Source organism: Equus quagga, chromosome 3 (genome assembly GCF_021613505.1).
Source record: "Equus quagga isolate Etosha38 chromosome 3, UCLA_HA_Equagga_1.0, whole genome shotgun sequence".
NCBI lineage: Eukaryota > Metazoa > Chordata > Mammalia > Perissodactyla > Equidae > Equus > Equus quagga.
This window is the reverse complement of record NC_060269.1, coordinates 124536374-124559721: the sequence shown is the minus strand read 5'-3', so window position 1 is coordinate 124559721 and position 23348 is coordinate 124536374. Positions and strand designations below refer to the sequence as shown.

The window sequence follows — 23348 nt, the reverse complement described above, 5'->3', positions numbered from 1 at the left end:
CTCTGAGGCAAATGGTAAGGCTTTGGGTTGTCCTGCTAAAATTTTAGAGAACGGGGAGCGAAGTAGACCCTGCCTCCGTCTGTGCTGTGGATCTCTGCTACTCAGTATCAGTGTGATGTTGGCAGAACCACCAGCAGCTCCCTGGGCCTCCACTTTTTTTTTAATTTGTAAAATATGAGACAGCATGTGTATATAAAATGCACAGGAATTGTTTTTACCAATACATTTCCAAAGAAGGTTGAACATTAAAGAATTTAATTTGGGAAGTGAGAAAGTAAACAAATCTTTAAAACATATTCTATTCCTATAGGAAAATTACTTTTGAAGGAAATATATTCCTTTTTTTTTCTTTCTTTTTTAAAATGAAAATTGTCATCTAACAGCCTCCTTACAGATTGAGAAGTACTTAAAAAGTCAGTAGTTCCTCTACTGTGTTCTAAGAGAAATTTTTCATGACTTTTCCAAGCCTGGTAGAAAGAGAGCTTTCTACTTTTGTTTGCATAGAGGGGCATGACATTTGCTGTTTCCAGAGTGTGTGTTTATAATTGCACCACGCCTTCCTGCACTTGGAACCCCACCCAGGCTATGAAGATTCCTTTGACTTGCCATTGCCCTGTCACGAATGTTCACTTTTTTTTCATATTAATGAATAGTGAAATGGAGACTTCATCCATGTTTTGTACAGTCATTCCATCTACTTAAACTGACTTGTAATGGAAAACTCAGCCAAACTACTCCCAGTAAAATAAGAAACTATTGAAATTCTCACTTTAGTATAAAGTGACAGCTTTGGAAAATTATTCAAACCCTGTGCCTTTTGCCCCATAACAATTAAAATCATTTTTTCAAGAATCAAAAGAATTGATATTATCCTTAGCCTTGTCAGTTGTGAAACCTTGCTCAGAGAGCGTTAGTTCACTTTATTCATTCATCAAGTATTTACTGAGCACCTGTGCCATGCTCTTGTCTCCCATACTAGTGAGAGAAAGCAGTCAGCAGATAAATACACATGGTGTGGAGGTATGAACACCTGAATGCATGTTACAACAGAAGGAAAGAACTTTTCTCTTAATAGCAGATCTTTTTTTTTAATGCCTTGAGTTAACATATGTTGCCAATCTTCCTCTTTTTGCTTGAGGAAGACTGTCCCTGAGCTAACATCTGTGCCAGTCTTCCTCTATTTTGTACGTGGGACGCTGCCACAGCATGGCTTGATGAGTGATGCATAGGTCCACACCCAGGATCCAAACCCGCAAACCCCAGGCCGCCGAAGTGGAGCACGCAAACTTAACCACTGTGCCACCAGGCCAGCCCCAGTAACAGATGTTTTTAAAAAGTAAACCCACGACCACCCCTGGTGGGGATGGGGTGGTAGGGAGACCCTTGCTGGACTCTTGTCTTCAGGCTCGTCTGTTCCAGCACACAGGGCCTCCTCAGGGAAGCAGGATGCACAGGGGGTACTGGATGTCCATCAGTGGCCACAGGCATTTTTTCTGCTTTATCAATGCATGCCTCTGATTTGGATTTGGGGCCCTGCTTATTTGCGTTGCTTTGTTAGAAGATAGGAATGGTCTGGAACAGAGAGGAAGCAACTATTACCAGGGTGTACCCACCCAAGTCACACACCTCAAGCCAGCCCTGAATCAGTCCCCACACTGTGGAGAACCAGATTGTTGCAAGCTGATTGCAGTAGCTGGTGTGCTCCACCCAAATAATTAAAGCAAGCTTGTCTTATAGAAGGTTCTGGTAAACATTGCTATGAAATTTGCTAGTGAGACAGTTTGAGGAACCACATTTCTTCACCCTTTTTTGAGGCAGTCAGACTGGAAATAGTTAACTGTGTACTCAGTTGTGTGTCCATACCCGTCTCACTAGTTTTAGCCCTGTGGCCTTACAGAAACCGCACATCCATATAGGGGACAAGGGGCATTCCCTGGAGAGCAGACTTTCAGGGAAAGTGTGCATGATGTTTAGAAAACTTGGCTTTATGTGTGGCTTTCTCTTTCTTTATGGCTTGAGAAACCTGAGAATATTATTAAATTTCAAATCTCCCAAGTTCTAAATTCCTACTTTCCTTAAACTCACCCCACAGATAGAAAAATCCAGCAATGACAGCACTAAAAGTGTGTCCTCATTTAACTTCCTATTTAGCTGCCAATAACTTGGCATTAAAATCTAGGTCATAGGGAGGTCTTTGAAGAATAGGACAGAAAATAAGGGAAAAGCTACATTTTGGTGAGTAGAAACAATTAATGCTGCCTCCCATTTCCTGAAGTTTTTTTTTTTTTTTCCTAGTAGTAGAACTTTTGCCCTTTAGAGAATTACATAAAGCAGGTTAAACTTTAGAATTAGGAGAAATCTTTTTTTCCCCTGTATTTGATTACTTCCTTAAACCCTCCTTGTACATAATTTATAATAGTTTTTTGTTAGTGAACTTTGTGCCTGTTTTAATGCTACCTATTTTAATACTTACATTGAAATATATTTAATATTAATATCACAGTGTTTTGGGGCCTCTCACTTTGTGGTGTACCTGTGTGTGCTCCTTCTAAGGAAAGATGGAAATAGTCTTTTCCTTGTTTGATCCTTGGTATATAACTCAAAGCTGTTTTTAAACACAACGAAATATTTTTATTTATGTTATATATTATATATTTTGTATTTCCTGAATTTATATCCTTTGTGTCCTTGTTTTTAAGCAGTATTATTAGTGGAAATTCTTTTCCCTCCTTAAATTGTATTTAAATGATTTATCAAATTTTAATGCTAAAAATTCATGTTTTTATTCTCTCTCTCTGTCATTGAGAGCCCTGCTATTCAAAGGGTGGTCTACGCACATTGGGCCACTCCCCAGTAATTCAGAATCTGCATTTTAACAAGATCCCCAGGTGAATTCCTGTGTACAGTAAAGTTTGAAAAGCCCTGATTGGGAGGATCAAAGCCCATATAGTGTATATCTCCTGTATAAGAAAGGAAGAGAAGGGACTCCTGTGTTAAGCTCATTACATAGGTTATCTCACTGAATCCAATTTTAATTTTAACCTCATGACCTCGTAGAAGGTGAGTATTCGGTACCACCCTAACAAGTTTTGCCATATCCTCTTAGTACCTGCAGTTCTAATATTTAGTTAGTAATTTTTCTCACCCTCTTTTATAGAATTGCTTTTTTAACATAAATTTCTTTTAAAAGAGAACTCTGTATCACTGCTGTAAAACAGCGCATTATTTTCATATGAATTTAAATAAACATAACTACTTTAAAGCACTGTATGTTCATCCTGTACCATCTGTTACTATCTTCGGTACCCCCAGAGAGATGTGCACCAGACTACAGCGATCACTGTTCTAGGAGATTATGCAGCTTACGATGATATGGATAAAGAAAGAAAGGACAGAAGAACGAAACACACAATCTTAATGAGAAACTGACATCGGAACCAGATAAAGATAAATACTGCCTGGTGCCCTCCTCCTGATACTCTGATGATCAGTAGGCTTAGAGTAGAGACCAGGCCATCTGAGTTTTGAAAACAGCCCAGGTAATTCTGATGCATCGCCAGGTGTAGAGTCATCCAGCGAGAAAAGGGTGAGATCTCACTAGTAATTCCAGTGAGAAGCACTGCTCCCTCACAATTATTTATAACTCCCTGGAGGGGCTTGGGATGCTCAGAAATTAACAGTGCATTTAAGCTGTTTAATTATAAGGCCCCGTTGGTGAGTTTTCTTGGATGCATCATGAGCTACTATTGCCTCAGAATCATAAGCGGGTAGGATTTTAGAGCTGGAAGAGAGGCACACTATGTTGCTTATTACTTCCACTGTAAAACATTCAAATACAAACAAGTTTTCTGCAGGCACACTTGATATGTTATCACTAAAAATTTCAGTTTCCCTAAAATGCCTACAAGTAAAGAAAATGGCTTATGTTGAGTTTACTTTTTTAAAAAGCATTCTACAGCAAAGATTTTTCTATTTTAATTAAAGAATAAAAGTAATTTTAGTGAACCCCATGGCCAAGGACAGTACATAGTGTGCGGTTGTTATGGTGGATTTATATTTAAAGCTGGTAGATAAGAGTTAGGTTATCCTGATATTATAAGAGAGAAAGGTATTTGAAGATAAATTTGGTCAATTGTGGAACAGATCTTAGGTTTGCGAGAAAACAAACCATTTTGTCTCTCCTCCATTATCTTACTGGGTTGTCCTCCAGCCTCTTTTGATGAGACGGTAGCAAGGTGTAGAGGAGAAAACACTGGGCCTCGGCTTGTGTGCAAGTCACTTGGAGCATCACTTGTCCTTATTTGAGTCATATTATATTAGCTGTTTCTTAACTGTTCTGTGTCATCCACAGATTTGGAAATTAAGTCATTTTCTACACCTTCATTCAAACCGTGAATAAGACCATTGAACAAGTTGGGGCCAAGGACATAATTACCCTGGTTTGGATGGCCTTCAGTATATGGGTGTGTAGGGTGACTGACCATCCTGGATTGCCTGAGACTGAGGCGTTTCCTGGGATATAGAACTTTTAGTGCTAAAACCAGGACAGTCCTGGGCAAACCAGGACTGTTGGTCACCTTAGACATGGATTGGTCAGCAGCTAAAGCCCATTCAGAGGTGCTGCCATCAGCTGCGGTCTCCATATTATACACAAGTATATCATGACAAATGTTCAATGTCCTGCTGCTCAGATGAAAGACATTAAAGCTAGAGAGCATTTCCTGCCAGTTATGAAACCCCATCAGAAAAGCAACGAGGTTAGTTGACTTGGCTGGTTCTTGGTGAACCCCAACACTGACTCCTAATAATAAAGGCCCATGAGCCTTCTGTTTTAAAATCTGTTTTAGAGTTTTGCCAGATATCAACCTCAAACTTGACATCTGACCTAGGAATTATCTTAGAATTAAATTTGAGATTTTTCGTGTGATGCAGTAACCACATTAACCTTAGTTTTTACATTTATTATAAATATCAGCTCTCTCATAGCATTTTTTTAGGGTCAAGCATACATCTAAATCCAAACAATTAATTAGAGCCCATGTAATTGAAAGTGCCTTGTTGTATGTTTTCATCTTAATTCATGTTTCACGCTTATGCACTTACTTGGCTGTTTACACATTTCTATTTGTCCTTTCCGATAGTCATACCCGTCTAATTACATGGAGTCCATGAAGCCCAACAAGTACGGAGTCATCTACTCCACACCATTACCTGATAAGTTCTTTCAGACCCCAGAAGGCCTGTCGCACGGGATGCAGATGGAGCCCGTGGACCTCACCGTGAACAAGCGGAGTTCACCACCCTCTGCTGGAAATTCTCCTTCCTCACTGAAGTTCCAGTCTTCACACCGGAGAGCCTCGCCTGGGTTGAGCATGCCCTCTTCCAGCCCGCCAATGAAAAAGTACTCGCCTCCTCCCCCGGGAGTGCAGCCCTTCAGCATGCCGCTATCCATGCCGCCGGTGATGGCCGCAGCCCTCTCCCGGCACGGAATTCGGAGCCCAGGGATACTACCGGTCATCCAGCCGGTCGTGGTGCAGCCCGTCCCCTTTATGTACACCAGTCACCTCCAGCAGCCGCTCATGGTTTCCTTGTCAGAGGAGATGGAGAATTCAAATAGTAGCATGCAAGGTAAATTCTGCCACTAATCCACACTGCTGCTCCCACTTAGTACATACTGGGTCTTCCCCACGCAGACTGGGTGAGAGGGTAAAGATGCAAAGAGCCAAGAGCTGTGGAGCTCTTCAAAGGAAACATTTGACGTAGAGTCTGCGTAAGGCATTTCTTTTTTTTTTTTTAAGTGTTGATACTGGAAGAGCTCCCCAAAATCAGGCTGTCTGTTTAATGCCATGAAATGATTACTTTCACTATATAATCGTCAACTTTGGAGTAGTAAAAATCTTGACTTTATAGTTTGCTTTATTGAGTGCTGACATGGTTCTAGGTGCAAAAAGGCATTTCATAAATACTTTTAGGTCAATGGTGATAACTAATGGCTATTAAAAGCCACCTTGTTTATTGACTGGTCATACGCAGAAGACTGGGGTTAAAAATCATAAGCAAGAATCATTCTGGGGCTGATGTCTTAAAAGTCCAGCTTCCTATGTATGCTGCTTGCTGGCAAAATAATGGTCAGAAGAAACAAGAATCCCCCACAGATTCCTTTCCCCTGATTTTGCCAAAGGCAAATAAATAGTCATACATCAGTCTTGTAGATAGAAGCTGTGCAGTAAGCTTTTAAAAGCTGAAATTGGTAAATTGTACACAGAGTGACTTTTCTATTTTTATTTTTTAGTACCTGTAATTGAATCATATGAGAAGCCTATATTACAGAAAAAAATTAAAATAGAACCTGGGATCGAACCACAGAGGACAGATTATTATCCTGAAGAAATGTCACCCCCTTTAATGAACTCAGTGTCCCCCCCGCAAGCATTGTTGCAAGAGTAAGTATATTTAGGTCTACCTGGCATTTGCATGGCAGTGTGCATCTTGGGACCTGGAATGGGAGCACAAGCTTCCAACACGTGATGTGGTGTGGATTGCCAGGAACACTTGGTAGTGTCTGGCAGCCACTGGGCAAGATGGGAGAATCGCTCCAAAAACAACGTCCTCTGTTACACGGGCAGCACTAGGACAATTACGTCAAGTTTTTAGTGAATTGGTCACCCATGATTTGCCACCATACCACATAAATCATTTTCATCTTGTTTTTTTTATCCTTCCAGACTACATGTATACATAGTTTTCCCATAATCTTAATCCCAACATGGATTGAATTTGGTGTTCTAGGTATTCCACTTAAGGTTGGGTCATGAATGCTGTTTGTATGGACAACACATCATCCTTCCAGTTGTCGCTTCTAATAAATTATACTGTTTCTATGATGGGGCATGTCTTTAAATAGAATTTTCAGGCCAACCACAAGCCCAAGAAAGACATTCCAAAACAAGTCCTATAGATAGTGGTGGCAACAGAAAGTTGACCATGTAGCTCAGAGAAGATCAGCATTGAAAGAATTCTTTATTCTCTGGTCTTTTTAATCGTGCCTGCCCCTAGAATGTTCAGTCAGCTTTAGAACTGCCATCTGGTTGGAAATTTATGCTGTATTGGTCAGCATCCAAGCACCTGAATGGTGGTTTGTTTTAGGTCTAACTTGCTGTAATGTGATGGTGCCACACAAAGGTTAAGTAATGTCATTAATGGGATTTACCATGATAGACATCCTTAACATCTACCAGTGAATACACTGGAGGCTGTGTTTCTAGCAGTTAAGAAACTGATGTTTGGATCTAACATCTTGGATCCCAGCTCTCCTCTCCACCATATGTGTGACCTTGGGCTACTCCCTGGATCTTGCTGCCTCTGTTTCCTCTTTATTTTCATTATTGGTTGTAATTATTTTTCTTGCTGTAACTGTCATGTGTTATGGTGTCAACATTGGATTTAGTGGCCAGCTTCCTAGTACAAAGGCAACAGTTATTGTCTCCTCAGGGTCCCTTTCATCATCTTCCTTCCATGTCACCTTTTCTCCAACTTGAACAAATGTTCTGCCCACTTCTCTATGTTATCCTCTCCACCCCTCTCCCTTACACGATCAATTCTGCAACAGAATGTGAATTTTCTGGTTTTAGAACAGCTATTTTCTGGAACTTCAAATATATTCTGGTTGTATCCACATTCAACCCAAGAAGGTACCTTCATAGTAGCTCATTTATTAATTGCCCATTGCACCAAATCATAGTCAATTTTGGAGGTGGGGGTTGTGGTTGTCATATGCTCCCTAACGGATAAAGAAGAGAATGAATCTTCTTACCCAGCCACATCAGAGGGAGAGAATATGTGATGAACCTGTACGTTATTGCCCTTCACAATTGTATAGTGCCCCGTCCCCTCAAAATAGAAACTTTTCCAAGTGCTTTCGTAGAAGTTATTTATTTCTCTCGTAATAAGCGTGTGGGAATCAGAACGGAGAACTGATGAGCCAAGATATCAGATGACTCACCGGTAATCACACTGTTAACAGCAGAAGGGGCCTGGGCCTGGTCTGCTTCCAGATGAGTGCTCTTTCTACCATTTTTAGCCCATATCTAGCCAATTGCATCTGCTTGTGCACTGGAGTGAAAAACAGAAAGACTAACCAAATGGACACATCTTGTAGGCTGAATTACCTCTTTTTATGGTGTTTCTGGCAAAATAACAGACAACATGACTTGTAATTGTTCCTGCACAGGTGATGGAAAAGATGCTATAAAGCCAACTGTCCAGATAGGGAGGAATCCATTGACTAAAAGGGGGTTATTCCAAAATCTAGGTTATTATGAATTACAATGTAAGACATTACAGAAGAAGAATTGAAGGCAATATCCAGTGCTGTGAATGCTGCTGAAAAGAAAACACTTTTTCTCTTTTCTTTCTTATTTTAAGTAATGGTTTTTTGATGATCTCAAGCTTGATGGCTTTTAATGATTAATGAGTAATATGCTTATTTTAATACTGACCTAAGAATGCATTTTGCCTCTCAAAAAATTCAACAGATTAGCCACAACTGGGACATGTACTCTTCAAGTAACTATCTCACAGATGTGATTAAGTAATGTCTTGGAGTGTGCCCAGTGGCAGCCCACAGAGGAAACCAGCTAGTCAGGAAAGAGTCATTTGAAACCAAGCGCCTAGTACCATTGCGATGAGGCGGCCCCAGTGATATTTGCCTTAGGAAACCTTTCCTTTACAGAGGCAGACATGAAAATACAGCTTTGAAATCCATTTGCTTGATCATAGAGTTACAGCTTTAGAATTATTTTTGAAAGCACTCAAACTATATCAAATTCCTTTTGTTATATATTTATATATGTGAAAATGTATTTTGAACAAAAAGCTTGAGGATCAGATTTCCCCCTTTTAGTTGTGTATGTGAATTGTAGCAAACTTAGGAGGGGTCAGCTTTACAGGAAACAGTGACCAGGTCTGTGATATTTAATAGCCATTCTGACTTCTTGGTTGTAATGACCCCGAATAACCACTTTAAAAATAAGGAGTGATGACACTAAAAAGGGTGAGATCCAAAGACCCTTGCAGATAGATAGCCTCAGCCTGTACTAACGTCTGGCTCTTTAGAGATGGGGCTGCTCACCACTGCTAGAATGATGCTACCTTTCAAGGTAGACATCAGCTGAAATAGAGATGTCCTGATCTGGTTTTGGGACATCCCAAAAAAACTTATCATGAAACTTAACAGCTATATGGGCAAAGTTTGCAAATGGGTATCTGAACCTCTAAATATTTACAGCCAACATTTAGCAGATTTACATCTGGAACAGATGCTATTCTTTGTGTACATTACAGCAGCTTCCTGAGATCACATTATTATCATCCTCCCCATTTTACAGAGAGGAAACTGAGGCACAGAGAAGATAAATACTTTGCCCAGGGTCACAGGGACTATCAGTGAGAGAGCTGGGATTTCAAGTTGGTGCACACAGCCTTTTAGCATACCTTCATGTACAAAATAAGGAACTGGAAAAAGCAATCAGACTACTGCACAGAAACTTAGATTCCCAGCCCATAAAATCGAATAATTGGGAGAGACTTCTAAAGTCATCTGGGATACTCTCCCATTATCCCAGAGGGATGTGGGATATACTTAACCATTCTGTTTTTCCCCCCAACATTTTATTTCCTAGAAGTCTTTTAATGAAGAGGAAACATTTCAATCGATGGCATCAAAGTTGAAAGTTAAAAATAAACTAAATTTTTTTATTGAAAGATTTTAATAATTCAGCTTTATAAAAACTATATCTGTCTATAAACCTCTCTGTTCTGTATTTTCTCTATTTGTTTGTACATATATATAATTGAAATCCTTGTTCTTTTCTTCCCCCATTCTAGTTCGTGTTTACTTTTCCATGTATCTAAACTTGGCTATTTTATTCTTCTGTATCGCCCCTCTGAGCACCAGGGTAGGAAGGTGAAGTGATACTCAAAACTGACAGCTTTCTTTACCAATAATAAAAGTGAGAAATAAGTAAGGCCACTTAAAATAAATGCACCTTTTATTTTCTTCCTAGTCACTTCTTAGCATGCCTGAAAAATTTATTGATGAGGGATGTGTATTTAAATTTTTATTAAGTTAAAAATACAAGTTTCATCTCAGGGACTCCCTTTTGATTTTCTTATGCCTGAATTTTAAGAACTTTAGATTCAAATTTAATAGAAAAAGAAGTCTTTCGTTACAGTTAGAGGCCAACTACATAAGCTTGTAATGTATCAAGTAATTAGTCATTAGGAAAGCGAATGAACGGATTAGAACTTTTTAATTACTTACATTAATCAGCAGAGGAAGCCTGGGAAGAACAACAGACTTTCCCCAACTCTTCCCCATCTGCCTTTTCTCTCCACCAGCTTCCTTTCTGAAAATGAGAAAGTTCAGAGTAATGATGATTACCGTGAGTTGATCTCACATCCACCTAGGAAGGTGGGCAGACGCGGGCATGGGCGTCTGCTGAGAGTAATGGGGAAGGTGGGAGAGTGTCAGGCGCCCCATGAGGGAGCTGGCGCTGCACTCTGGAGCCCAGGTCAGGGGTGAGGACCTTCCTCACCTGACCGCTAGCTCTGCCCTGAAATTTTCCCTCTAACAGGAGTAATAGTAACAGTAAAGGTTTGAGTTTGTGAAGGTAGCAGTGCCAACATATATGTATATATTTTTTGGAACTATATATATTTTGGAAGAGCCAGCATTTGAAAATCAAAGGTGAATTGGTGATCTTTAAGAGACTCAGCCTAAATGCCAATTATGTGAAGGGTGAAATGTAGAAATCCATCCTGGTTGCCTGAGACTCAGGAATTTGACCTTTCACATTTTTCCCTGAAGAACAATAAATGAAAATCAGGGCAGCCTTTAGAAAACATAGTACAGTGTTCAGCATTGCCTAGTACCACAAACTTCTGTCAATAGGCAAATCTTTACTAAGGGAAAGAGCCTCTCCTAGCACTTCGCGCCTCCCTCTAGCATAGCGCCTAACCCTTCTTGCTGTCATTACTTATCTCCATGTCTGTCTCCCCCTAGAGTGTGAGCTCCTCGAGGGCAGGAACCCTGTTTTTATTCATCTTTGTGTCCCGGTGCCAAGCACAGTGCCTGGCTCATGGTAGGTGCTCACTCCATGTTTGTTGAATGAATATAGCAGTGCTTCTTGGGTTGATCAGCTAATTTCTTTTTATTTCTTTTGTTGGGTTTTTTTGGTTTGTTTGTTTTTGCCCAGTGTTGTTAATTCTTTTGGTAGACTGAAGGAAAGGAAGAGCCTTTCACTCAACATTTTGCATTTAACGTTGGCTTCCATAGGAATCACCCTTCAGTCATAGTGCAGCCCGGGAAGAGACCGTTACCTGTGGAATCTCCAGACACCCAAAGGAAGCGGAGAATACACAGATGCGATTATGACGGATGCAACAAAGTGTACACTAAAAGCTCTCACTTGAAAGCCCACAGAAGAACACATACAGGTATCAGAAATGCAAGACTCACTCCGTCTTTCTTCTTAAGTGTTACAATGGAAAGTTAAGACAAAAGTTCAAGCTTTCAGTTATTATGATGAAATTTTTTCAGACATCTTGAAAGTGACCATAGTCGTCTACGGATGTCTCTGTCATGAAAAATGAAGTTTTTGATAATGGTTTACTTTTGTAATAATTTAGAATAGATTCAAGGTTCTCTCTAACAAGGTCCCTCACAATCACATGCAGCTCTGTGCTCTCTTTAATAAGGGAGAGAGAAAGAGAGGAAACCTCCACTGCAACAGAGGAGAAAGCGCTCTTAAGCGTGGGCCTGTTTCATCAAGGCCTATGTGGTCTTCATATGGACTCTCATTTAATAAATGTTGTACATTATCAAATTAACAATAGCAGAAAAACCAGTTCTTTATGCCAAACAAATAAAGGCAGCAGTTTGTAGAAATGGAATTCAAATGGGAGACTGTCACTGAAGGAAAGAACAGTGAAGAAATTTGGGTAATTACTCTCTTCTAAAAATGAGAGAATTTCTATGCAGTTGCCTGCCATCTTTGTTCTAGGGTATTTTCCATTCTGCCCACTATTGAATATAGAATGTGCAGCCAGATCTTATGAAAATTGTTGTATAGGTGAAGAAAACATCAGATTGTTCTGTGGGCTCTTGTTGAACATTTTGTAGCAAAACATCTTAAGGAATATGTATAAAAGTGTTTTAAGCAACCTGATTAATTGGTGTTGGCGATGAATCAGTATTGGTGACTAGTGTTTACAGGAGGCCTCATCTGACCTAACCTCAAAATCTTCGATGGGAAATTCTAGTATAACAGCAATTTACCTCTGTGTACGTTGTCCTTAACTCAGAATGTAGTTTTTGGGGTTTTTTTTTTTTTTTTTGTCTTATGAGTCATTCTTATTAGAATATTTAAAAAGAGAAGAATCTGGGATTTGGAGACGAAAAGGAAGGAAAGTGTCTGCTGGAGTGGAGGGGAAGTTTTTCAGTGAATCCTGGGGAGAGAAGCTGAGGGAAAGTCAGCCTGCGTACAGGTCTTCTTTGGCTTTGCCATAATGTTAGCACGGAGAGAGCTGAGGGCGATGGCCTTGTGTTTAGAGGAGCACCCAGTTAGCAAGGCCAAACAGATGCATAAAAGCATCGCTGGGGAATTCATGGGATCCAAGAGGTGGATGTTACCAAAGTCCAGCCTAAGATTAAAAAGACATTGAATATTTGGATAATTCAGATGTAGGAAAAATACCTCTTAGCATTTATTGTCTGTGCAGCAAAGCAGATAATACAAATTCTGAATATCTCAATGAAATGCCAAGGAATTGCAATCCTGTAAGATTTCTAGAGAACAAGGGATAGTAAATAGGAATTAATTTGTGATGCCCATTATTACTAATTTAAACATCTAAGATTGCCATTAACAGCCTTTTTATTTATTTGTAAGGGCTTTTACACTGCTTTCCCTATGACTTTCCCACAAGTCTTCTCTTCCTCACCTGCAAATTACCATTATCCCATGGGAAGGAGTCGGAGAAACCTGGCTTCTGACAGGGTGGAGAGGAATCTATATTCTCAATACTTCTGAATCAAAGCTATATACTTAGGCGTAGTTGTTATTGACTAAACAAAAGATGTTGAAATCCCTGGCAGTTCAGTTGATGGAGACTTCAGATTTTTAGAAAACTATTGAAAAGAATAAGAAAATCCCACAAACTTTCAATTTGGACTTCTCGTTAAATGGATGTAACTAAGCTCTTAAGTAGGTTTAAGACTTGGAGATATACGAATACAGATCACCTCATGTGTTTCTTAAGTTATTCCTCCTTACTGTTGGAGACAAAACCAAAACTACTTAGCCCCTCAGAATGGATTTCAGTGCCTTTATTCTTTAAGAACTCTTAAAATCCACCCTCCCCTTTTTTGGCAGAGAACCAGTTAAATGTTAAGAGGAGTCATTCATTTTTTTCTTGCTTGTCTTGTAGTGTTTCATAAGGCATTTATATTGAGGGACAAATGGATGAATATCTTGGAAATAATATTCGTCAAGAAGTTTAGCTCAAAAATCTTAACTTTGCAGTGTTTATTAATTAATGTCCTTTTGCTTTTACAAAAAATAAGCTCTTTTCCTTTTTTCCTTTTTGCAGGAGAAAAGCCCTACAAATGTACATGGGAAGGATGCACATGGAAGTTCGCTCGGTCTGATGAACTAACAAGACATTTCCGAAAACATACTGGAATTAAACCTTTCCAGTGTCCAGACTGTGACCGCAGCTTTTCCCGCTCTGACCACCTTGCCCTACATAGGAAACGCCACATGCTAGTTTGAACGCCTCCGTCTCCCGCCTCCACGTGGCTCTCCACTCTCCCGGCTCTCTCTCTGTCCTCCCTCCATTATCTAACTCATTTTTTACATGTACATTTTAATTTTGATTCAGCTGGTCTGAATCTCTGGATTTATATCATTCACAATTTCCATATGGTCAGTAGTAGATACTCTTTAATCCTCCCTCTCTTACCACGGGTCAGACCTAAAGAATGTGAACACTTTTTTTTTTTTTTTCCGGGGATGCTAAGCAAACCCTTCTTACAGATACGTTTAATGTAATGAGAACAAGGGAACATGTAAACTAATGGCACCAATTGTCAGTTTCTCCATGTATTCCTCAAAAGAATGTCAAAGTAAATGTATTAGAAATACAGTATCCAGCCTGCTAGTCCTTGCCGGAGACATTCATACCTCTGTGCCCTTGATCGCATTTTGTGCTCAACAGCGGAAAGAAGGGTGGACCCTTTCAAGGTTAGCTAGAAGTGCAATAAGATTTCAGGCCAGAACAGCCAGCTCTTCCATTGTCCTTTGTAAATCTTGCTTGTCAGCTTGGATTTATCACTTCATCTAAATTAAGTCCTTTCTCCACCTTTGTGCCTGAAGCTAATAAGGAGGTCTTTGCCACCATTGGGAGAGGAGGCAGAGCTGCTCATTTAGGTGGGTGATGTCTGTCAGTTCAAGGGATGGAAGCTATACCTGCGTAGCATGGAGTCAGAGCAAAGGGACATTGAGCAGGGGACAAAGGAGGAAGCTGGCCATTTCTCCTGGGCCAGGGGTTGTCAGTGAGGTTTCCTCATTTGGTTAGTTGTGCAGTGCATTCCCAGAGCTTCAGTCTGTATGCACATTCGGCTGTGTAGAACCAGACTGCAGAGCCAAATACTGATGGGTTATCCACGCACCTATCTCCATTCCTACAATGTCCTTAATGTCAGTCATCAAGCGTTGATAGTAGGGATGCCACAAAAATATTTGCTTAGTAATGGTAAAAAAATCTTCTAGGTAAGAATATGGATGGCCTTTCTTTTACCCAACCTACTTAGAGCTTTTTTTGCAAATAGGGAAATGTTGAGTGGTAATTGTATTCCCATAGCAAATTAATCATACCTTTCATACAGAAACTCTTCTGTGTGAGCTGTAAGGTGCCAAATTGGCTGTCATTTGTGTTCACAACACATATATGTCATAAATAAGCATCTGCTAATGCTTTAGTAGATTCATTCGATTTAAGACCTGAGCGACACTATTTGTAAATATAAATAGTTGTGAAGCACACATACCTTTATTTAGGGGACAGATTTCAGAAAAATATAGAAAACTACAGTTCAGGGATGCATAATGTAGCTCAAAAATTCCCAGAAGTTTACTCTTGGAGCTGGCAATCTCCTGTCACTATCAAGTATCCTGTCAGAAGAACAAACTGAAAATGACTCGTGTTTATATTGAAGATAAATAACATTGTTTGGGGGAAGTTTTTCAAAAGCAGGCTTTTGAGCACCATAGTCTAAATGCCAATAAAAATAATTCGTGCATAGAAATGTCATTGATCCTAAATTGGAAGACAGTGGGCAACGATGGTCATATGTGGGTGCATATAACCCAATGCGCCTTCATCCCTCGATAAAAGATGGAGAAGAGAGAAGAATGGAATCCTGAAGATCCATCCCAGCCACAACTCAGGATCCAACACAACCTTCACTGGGAGGAATACACTGTTAATTGTTCTTAAAACATCAGTGAATGAGTGATTCTGGAGGCCTTCGAATTGTGTGGGGAGCTTACTTTGATGGCGCCATGTTAATAAAAGTTAGTTTGTAGGGCCTGTGCATCTAGGAGATCCCAGCCATCAGCCCTCTGAACCTACTGGAAGGAAATGTAGTTGAGAAATGCAAAGTGATTTGTTATCTTGGCACTTGGTTTTCCTTTTCTTTTCTTTTTTAAGCACTGCAAAATTTCTTTAGAATATTAAAACATTCTAATTGGTTTCTTTTTTTTTTCTTTTTTTGCAACTATGACACGAATTGAGGGATAAAAATGGCTCTTGGAAAAGTAGATATTGTCTATATTGTAAATGGTCAATCACATTCATGCCAAAGTGTTTATTTCTTGAAATGGTTCTTCCGCAACACACTGAAGAATTAATTAAGTTGGAATGCAAGGAACTTTTTGGTTTGATGGCGATAACCAGTTTATGTGTTCCAACCCATATAGAAGGTGGGAAAAGGGGCGAGAAAGGGTAGAATTGATCTTTGAATAATCCACTTTGAGTCTGAGTCCAGTTAATAGAAGGCTTCATGGGTTTCATGAAATTTGATGTTTGCTACGGCATATTTAAATTTTGTTCAAAAGAACAATGATGACCCTGCAAAGACTCTTACATTACTATTCAGCTTGCTTAGATTATGTTAACAGTTCGTGAACAAAAATCCACTTTAACTCTGAAAGAAAAGCAACCCCGAGAGGCCATTCTCTGTTCCCATGCTGGTCTGTACACTTCACTTACCAATTGGCTCTTACCAAATTTTCCTTTTTTATATATATTTGTATTTTACTATGATAGTTCAGAAATTTAGTCTCTTAGTCATTCTTAGCTGTTATTGTGGAAGACCTCAAATACAAGGTGACATGCCCTTAAACATGTGGTTTGAATGATGTGCCATGTTACTATCAATGGTGATTTTAATTGCAGTATGTTAAATTGATGAGAATGATCTGTAAACATCAAGTTAGTCTTGTATAAATTCTGTTTGTTATAGAATTTCTTTGATTATCATCCAAGTGTCATCTTGAGGAAAAAGTCAGAAAAATTAAATCTGAATCCATCATATTTTAGAGTTCTAAAATGTGAACCTACATCATCAGTGGGCATTAACATTCTAAATTGCTTGGTTTGGAGAATGTGTTAGCAGTAGAGCTGTGTTCAACTAAAGAAATGCTAAGTACACAGACGTTTCAAGAGCCTTGGACCAGATTTACAAGGAAACTATATATGTACGTGTATATTTCATTAAACACCCATCTGCACTATCTGTTGCACTAATGTGGAATTTAAAAGATATTGCTGATACTGTATATCTGCACATCACTCTTAATTAGATTGTTTTAAAGACAATCTCAAAGATGTAAGGTTTTAAAATACTTTGGTTTGAAAATATACAGTCATCTTGAAAGAATTGCTGTCACACATGAAGTTGCTCAGAGTTGTCTTTATTCTCTTCTTCGTCAAGGTTAACAATTTCTAAATGATTGCAAATTCACTTAAGAAATAATACATTTACAAAGCCATTTTACATGCATTAAACGAGGGCTATAACAATATAATGTTTTACAAATACTAGCACTTTTTGTTTGGTTGTTTTTTGGGTTTTTTTTTTTTTTTTGCTGTTATGTACTTAGTGTTAGAGAGTCAAAATAATCTTTCTGCTTAGCATCTCTTAAACTATACCTGCAAGTATAGCAGGATTATTACATTTACAGTACTTTAATACTTGTATAAACTATGCAGAAATTTTTAATAAAGTGTAATATATTTTATAAGCTAATAAGACTGAATGGGTTAAAGGTTTTTAGCATGCATTAGTATACTTGCAAATACTGAAACATTTTGGTAATCTTTCTTACTAAAGATGTGAATGTTTAATGTACCTTCTCTGTTTCTACTCTGTAGTCCAATGGGAATTCAGTAATGACATTTTGTCATGTCAAACTGTGAACATAAATTTGTACTGTACAGTCCTCATATACTATATACAGTATGCAATATATGTATTATATACTTGTTAATAAAACCATCAGAATATTAAGTGTGATTATGTGATTACTATGTATGCAGTGATCACTAGGAACAAAACTTAGCATGTAACATATAAGAGACCCTACTTAGAAATTTCAAAGTAAATCACTATTAGGCACTAAACCAATTAACTTAGCCCTGAAAACTATGTCCCTGGTTTCCCGACAACAGTAATAGGAAGTTTTCTAAGCACAAACCATAAACTTGTAGGCAACCTAGAATAAATTTACTCACCCAGTGCATTCTTGGAATATTTTATGACCCCCACCTGCTTCCAGAAAAAGTTTTCAGTGCCTTGTGTTAAAAGACATATATAAATCTGGATAAACAAACCTTCAGTAAACCATGTCCATGAACACTGTCCTCGGCATCATAGGAACAAGTAGTTTCTGATGGGAATTTAAAATTTTTGTTTAAGGCAAAACACAATAACCCCTCTACCCTCTCCCTCCCTATAAGTGTAATTGACACTAAGATACTGGCTTGTTAGGTCTCAGCAGCTTCCTTGAGCCTGGACTTAACCTTAGCATAACATGAAATAATGTCTGGCTGGCACTTATCACATGACTTGCCTTCACAGGTTGGAGAGTGGAAGGAGGTTGGGGAGAAGGTTGAATTCAGCCTTGGAAGCACTCTCCATCAGCTTTCTCTAGGAAACTTCTCTGCTTTTATACTGAGATAGTTGACTGCGAGCTCAAAAGATATTATATGTGACTGTTACATCCTAATGGAATATTGGCTTGGATTAGTCCAGATGATTGTAATCCTTCCAATTTATTTCATATATGGGTGAGATGACACTTGCTGAGTGCAAAATGAGACCCATCCTTGTAACGAGATGCTATGTTAAAGCTGGATTCTGCCTGGGTGAGTGATCAGAATGGTGACAAATGTAGATTTTATGAGAAACTAAATTCTTTGAGGAATGGTTGAACAAAATGATGTTCAGCACACACACACACACAAAATGCATAATCATTGCTCAATATTTTAAATGCTGTCCAGTTGAAAGGATTAGGAGCCTTGCTGGGGGCAAGTCATCAATTCTAGTGTGCCTCAAAGGAAAGAAGTGGCTCTGTTTAGGGATGGATGGGTTGAGATGGTAGTAAAAACATACATATAGATGTATAAGTTAAACTATTAGAGACCAGAGTGGCCTGTGTGTATGCACAAAACAACAATGAATTGCCCTTCAAGGGTACATTCATTTTATGATATGTAAACTGAACTTGTTACCATTTCCTATTATCTGAGCCGATTATAGTCATGGTGGTGTATATAGAAAGAGTGATCCCCAAATTAGAATGATAGGTGCTGTAAATTAGAATTTTTAAACTTATTACTTTGGCGGTTCTCACCAAATCTAGATGTGTTTATTACTTTTGAGTGTTTCTGCTCATTATGCTCCTGGTTTTGCATTCCTTCTGAGCATCCTGAGTGGTCTGGGTTAAGGATGAAAAACAGAAGCTGGATCTTCAGGTTCCTAGATCATATCTCTTTCACACTGAACACATTCAATGTTTCTTCCTTCTCTCAAGACTTGGTGTATTAGAATTCTCTAGAGAAACAGAACCTGTAGGACATATAAATAAGAAGAGATTTATGATGAGGAATTGACTCACATAGTTATGGAGTCTGAGTAGTCCCATGATGTGCCATTTGCAAGCTGGAAACCCAGGAAAAACAATGACGTAATTCAGTCCAAAGGCCAGAGAACCAGGGGAGCTGATGGTGTAAATACCCATCCAAGGGCAGGAGAAGACCAATGTCCCAGCTCAAGCAGACAAGCAAAAGGGGCGAATTCCTCCTTCCTCTACCTTTTTGTTCTATTCAGGTGCTCAATGGATTGAATGATGCCCACCCACATTGGGGAGGCAATCTGCTTTACTGGGTCCACAGATTCAGATTCTAATCTCATCCAGAAACACCCTCACAGACATACCCGGAAATAATGTTTAATCTGGGCACTCTGTAGCCCAGTCAAGTTGACATAAAATTAACCATCACATTCAGGAACTCCATCAGCCTAAAGACTTGGCTTCTAAAGAACTCTGGGAGAGGACCAGAGTTCTTTGAGGACCTTCACAGGTTGCCAATCTGCTCCAGATCTCATCTGCTGCTGCAAAGTTCAACCGCTTCCCTGTCAGTTACACTGCCATTTGCAGTGCCTCTTTTAGTCAACCCCCATCTCGAGGTTTTATTTTATTTTCCTGACCTTTTGCCTTCCTCAGAATGGATGTAGCCTTTTGAGTCTGGCTTCTATCTCTAGGCATTACGTATTTGAGATTCATCCGTGTTGTGACATGTATCAGTAGTTTGTTCTCATTTTAATTAATTAATAGGGATGTACCACAATAACAATAAGCTTATGCATTCACCAGTTGAAGGATATTTGGATCGTTTCCATTTGAGGCAACTATGAATAAAGCCCCTATAAATATTCACATACAGATTTTTGTGTGAGCATAAATTTTCTTTCTCTTCAGCAAATGTTTAAGAGTGGGATTGCTAGATTGTGTGGTAAGTGAACGTTTAGTTCTACAACAAACTGCCAAGCTGTTTTCCAGAGTCACTGTACCATTTTGCATTTCCAGGAGCAATGTATGAGAGTTCCAAGGTACTCCACAACCTCACCAGCACTTGGTAGCATCAAGTATTTTGTTCTGTTTTATCCATCCTAATAGGGGGAGCAGTATCTCATTGTGCTTTTTTTTTTTTTTTAAGATTTTATTTTTTTTCTTTTTCTCCCCAAAGCCCCCAGTACATAGTTGTATACTCTTCATTGTGGGTCCTTCTAGTTGTGGCATGTGGGACGCTGCCTCAGCGTGGTCTGATGAGTAGTGCCATGTCCGCACCCAGGATTCGAACCGACGAAACACTGGGCCGCCTGCAGCGGAGCGCGCTAACTTAACCACTCGGCCACGGGGCCAGCCCCTCATTGTGCTTTTAATTTGTATTTCCCTCATGACTTATGACGAGTATCTTTTCATGTGCTTATTTGTCATCTATATATCTTCTTTGGTGGGGTGTTTGTTCAAGTCTTTTGACCATTTTTATTGGGTTGTTTGTCTTCTTGTGGTTGAATTTTGAGAAGTCTGTATATTCTAGATGTAAGTCCTGTTTTGCTAATGTTTTCCTCCAGTCTATGGCTCGTCTTTTCATCCTCTTAATGGTATTTTTTGAACAACAGATATTTTTAATTTTGATGAAGTTTAATTTATTAAATTTTTCCTTTTATGAATCATAATGTTTGTGCTCTAAGAAATCTTTGCCTAACCCAAGATCACAAAGATTTTCTCCTATTTTTTTCTTCTGGAGGTTTTATAGTTTTAGGTTTTACATTTAGGTCTATGACCTATTTGGGGTTAATTGTTGTATATAATATATGAGTCAGTGTCCATTTTTTAAATATATATGTCCAATTGTTCCACCATCATTTTTGAAAAGACTATTCTTTCTCCGTTAAATTGCCTTTTCACCTTTGTCAAAAGAATCAACTAACCATATATGTATGGGTCAATTTCTGGACTTTGTGTTTCGTTAATCTATGTGTCCATCTTTTCACCAATACCACACCATTTTGATTACAGTAGCTGAAACCGAGACCTTTTACATTAATCCCCAGACATGAGCAAACGCGGAACACTTCTAGAAGAACACACTCTTAACTCATGACACAGAGAAAGCCCTACTTTGATTTGAGTTCACAAGCCAAACTAAGTAAACATGTCAGAAAGCACACACCACAAGCAAGAGTCAGCATCTCTGCAGATGGCACAACACAGAAAGTTTACATGGTGGAATCGTCAGAAAGAAACTGTAAAATAAGTACATTTAGAGACATAATAGAATTAACCAAAGCCCTAAGAAAAGGGTCTCTGGTTCCAGCCAAGATGTGAATAAGTGCATTCCACTCTGTTCCTTCTGCTAATTGTAATGGAAAACTCTGGAGTAAAACATATACAGCCTCTATCAGTAGACTCTAAAAGGTGAAGAGAAGATGGTAGGCTGGCTAGAGAACTTAGGACATGATGGACAACCCAGCAGTAAGTTCCCTGGGGTAGTTATTTGTTTGTTTTCCTGCCATTTATCGTGGTCTGGGAGCTAGAGCAGCCCACAGCCTGGAACCACTACTATCTTTTTTAAAAAAACAAAAAAAGCAAAGATCCAACAAAAACCTGCTGTCTCTCAACAAAGGACCAGGAAGAGGATGGCTCTACAGGATGGAAACTTTTTGACCATAACTGTCCTAGTCCAGGCAAATACCATCAAAGATGCAACAGCCTTCATTGCCCAGCACGCTGCAGAGCCTGTGGGATGGAGCCCAATCACCATCCCACTCTGCACTAAGTGAAGGTCAGTGAAGAAGTAGCTCCCCTTTCCCTTTCCACCGCTGCAGTGGCAGCAGAGACCACGGGGAAGAGTCCTGTAGGCCATCCTGCACTAATTAAACACATGCAGAGGCCATGCTTCTCCTCCTCCTTGTCACCAAACCCAGGGAGGAGAGACTGTGGGGTGGAGCCCTGTTGACAATGCCCACCCAACACTAAGCAGCAAAGAGGCGGCGTCCTCTCCGCCTTCCAACCAGAGAGTCCGGAGATGATGGAGAGGAGGGAGCAGAAGGAGACCTTTTAAATCTAGGTCTGAAGTCCCAGGCTCATCTCTGAGTGGCCCAAGCATTAAACTGACCAGAATCAACAGAGCAAAAGCTTCAAGAATTGAACGACAGTGTGGAATACCACCCAGGTTTCAGCTGGCTTCTCAGTACTGCAGAGTGGGGCAGACCAGAATAGGTCTGCAAAGGTTCAAAAGTTAAATTAACATTCAAACCACAGCCCACAAAAGTGGGCCAGGATGTGTGTTCTAAATCTAAATGGGTTGAGTGCCTGCTAAAATAGAAGATTTAAAGAGGAACCACAGTCTCATAACATAATACACAGAATTTCTAAGATACAATCCAAAATTACTTGGCATAGCAGGAACCAGGAAAATCTCATCATATATGAGAAAAGAGATCAACAGATATTAACACCCAAAGACGTAAGTGTCAGAGTTATCTGACAAAGATTTTGAAGGAACTATCATAAAAATTCTCCTAAAACCAATTATGAAAACCCTTGAAACCAATGGAAAACTAGAAAAATCTCAGGAAAGAAATTGAAGATATATAAACAAAAAGAATCAAATGGAAATTTAGAAGTGAAAAATACAATATCCAAAATAACAATACTCTCTGGATGAGCTCAGTTACAGAGATCACAGAGGAAAGAGTCACTAACCTTCCAGACAGATCAATACAAATTATTCAATCCGAATAACATAGGGAAAAAAGATTGAAAACAATGAACACATGCTTGAGGACCTGCGAGAGGATAACAAAAGATCTAACGTTCACCTCACTGGAGTTCCAAAAGAGAGAAGAAAGCGCTGAGCTGAGGAAGTATTTGAAGAAAAAATGTCTGAAAACTCCCCAGATTTGTTGAAAGACCAAAAAACCCCCTAGAGATTCAACTAGCTAATTGAATCCCAAAAATGATAAACCCCCGAAAATCCCCACCCAGACACATCATAATCAAACTGCTGAAGACAAAAGACAAAGAAAAAAATGGAGGATTTAGAAATAACATGCATGAAGCATGAAACTGAATTTTTACATTGGCAACCAGATGGATATTAAATACTACAATCGTAAATGGTTTTATTTTTACAAAAACATTTAACAATAT

At 39.2% G+C, this 23348-nt stretch overlaps 1 protein-coding gene across 6 annotated transcripts in view; it reads left to right on the top strand.

The window, feature by feature from the left end:
• Positions 1-17632, top strand: part of KLF3 (KLF transcription factor 3) — a 35315-nt gene extending 17683 nt beyond the window's left edge. For 5 of the 6 annotated variants that reach the window (XM_046655949.1, XM_046655950.1, XM_046655952.1 and 2 more), the window contains 4 exons: positions 5142-5628; positions 6293-6443; positions 11336-11496; positions 13651-17632. In XM_046655949.1, the coding sequence (XP_046511905.1) occupies positions 5142-5628; positions 6293-6443; positions 11336-11496; positions 13651-13832 (981 nt within the window). In that variant the 3' untranslated portion in view covers positions 13833-17632. Of the gene's footprint in view, positions 1-3312; positions 3540-5141; positions 5629-6292; positions 6444-11335; positions 11497-13650 lie in introns of all 6 variants that reach the window. The other variant, XM_046655954.1, reaches the window with a different exon arrangement.
• The last annotated feature ends 5716 nt before the right edge of the window (positions 17633-23348 follow it).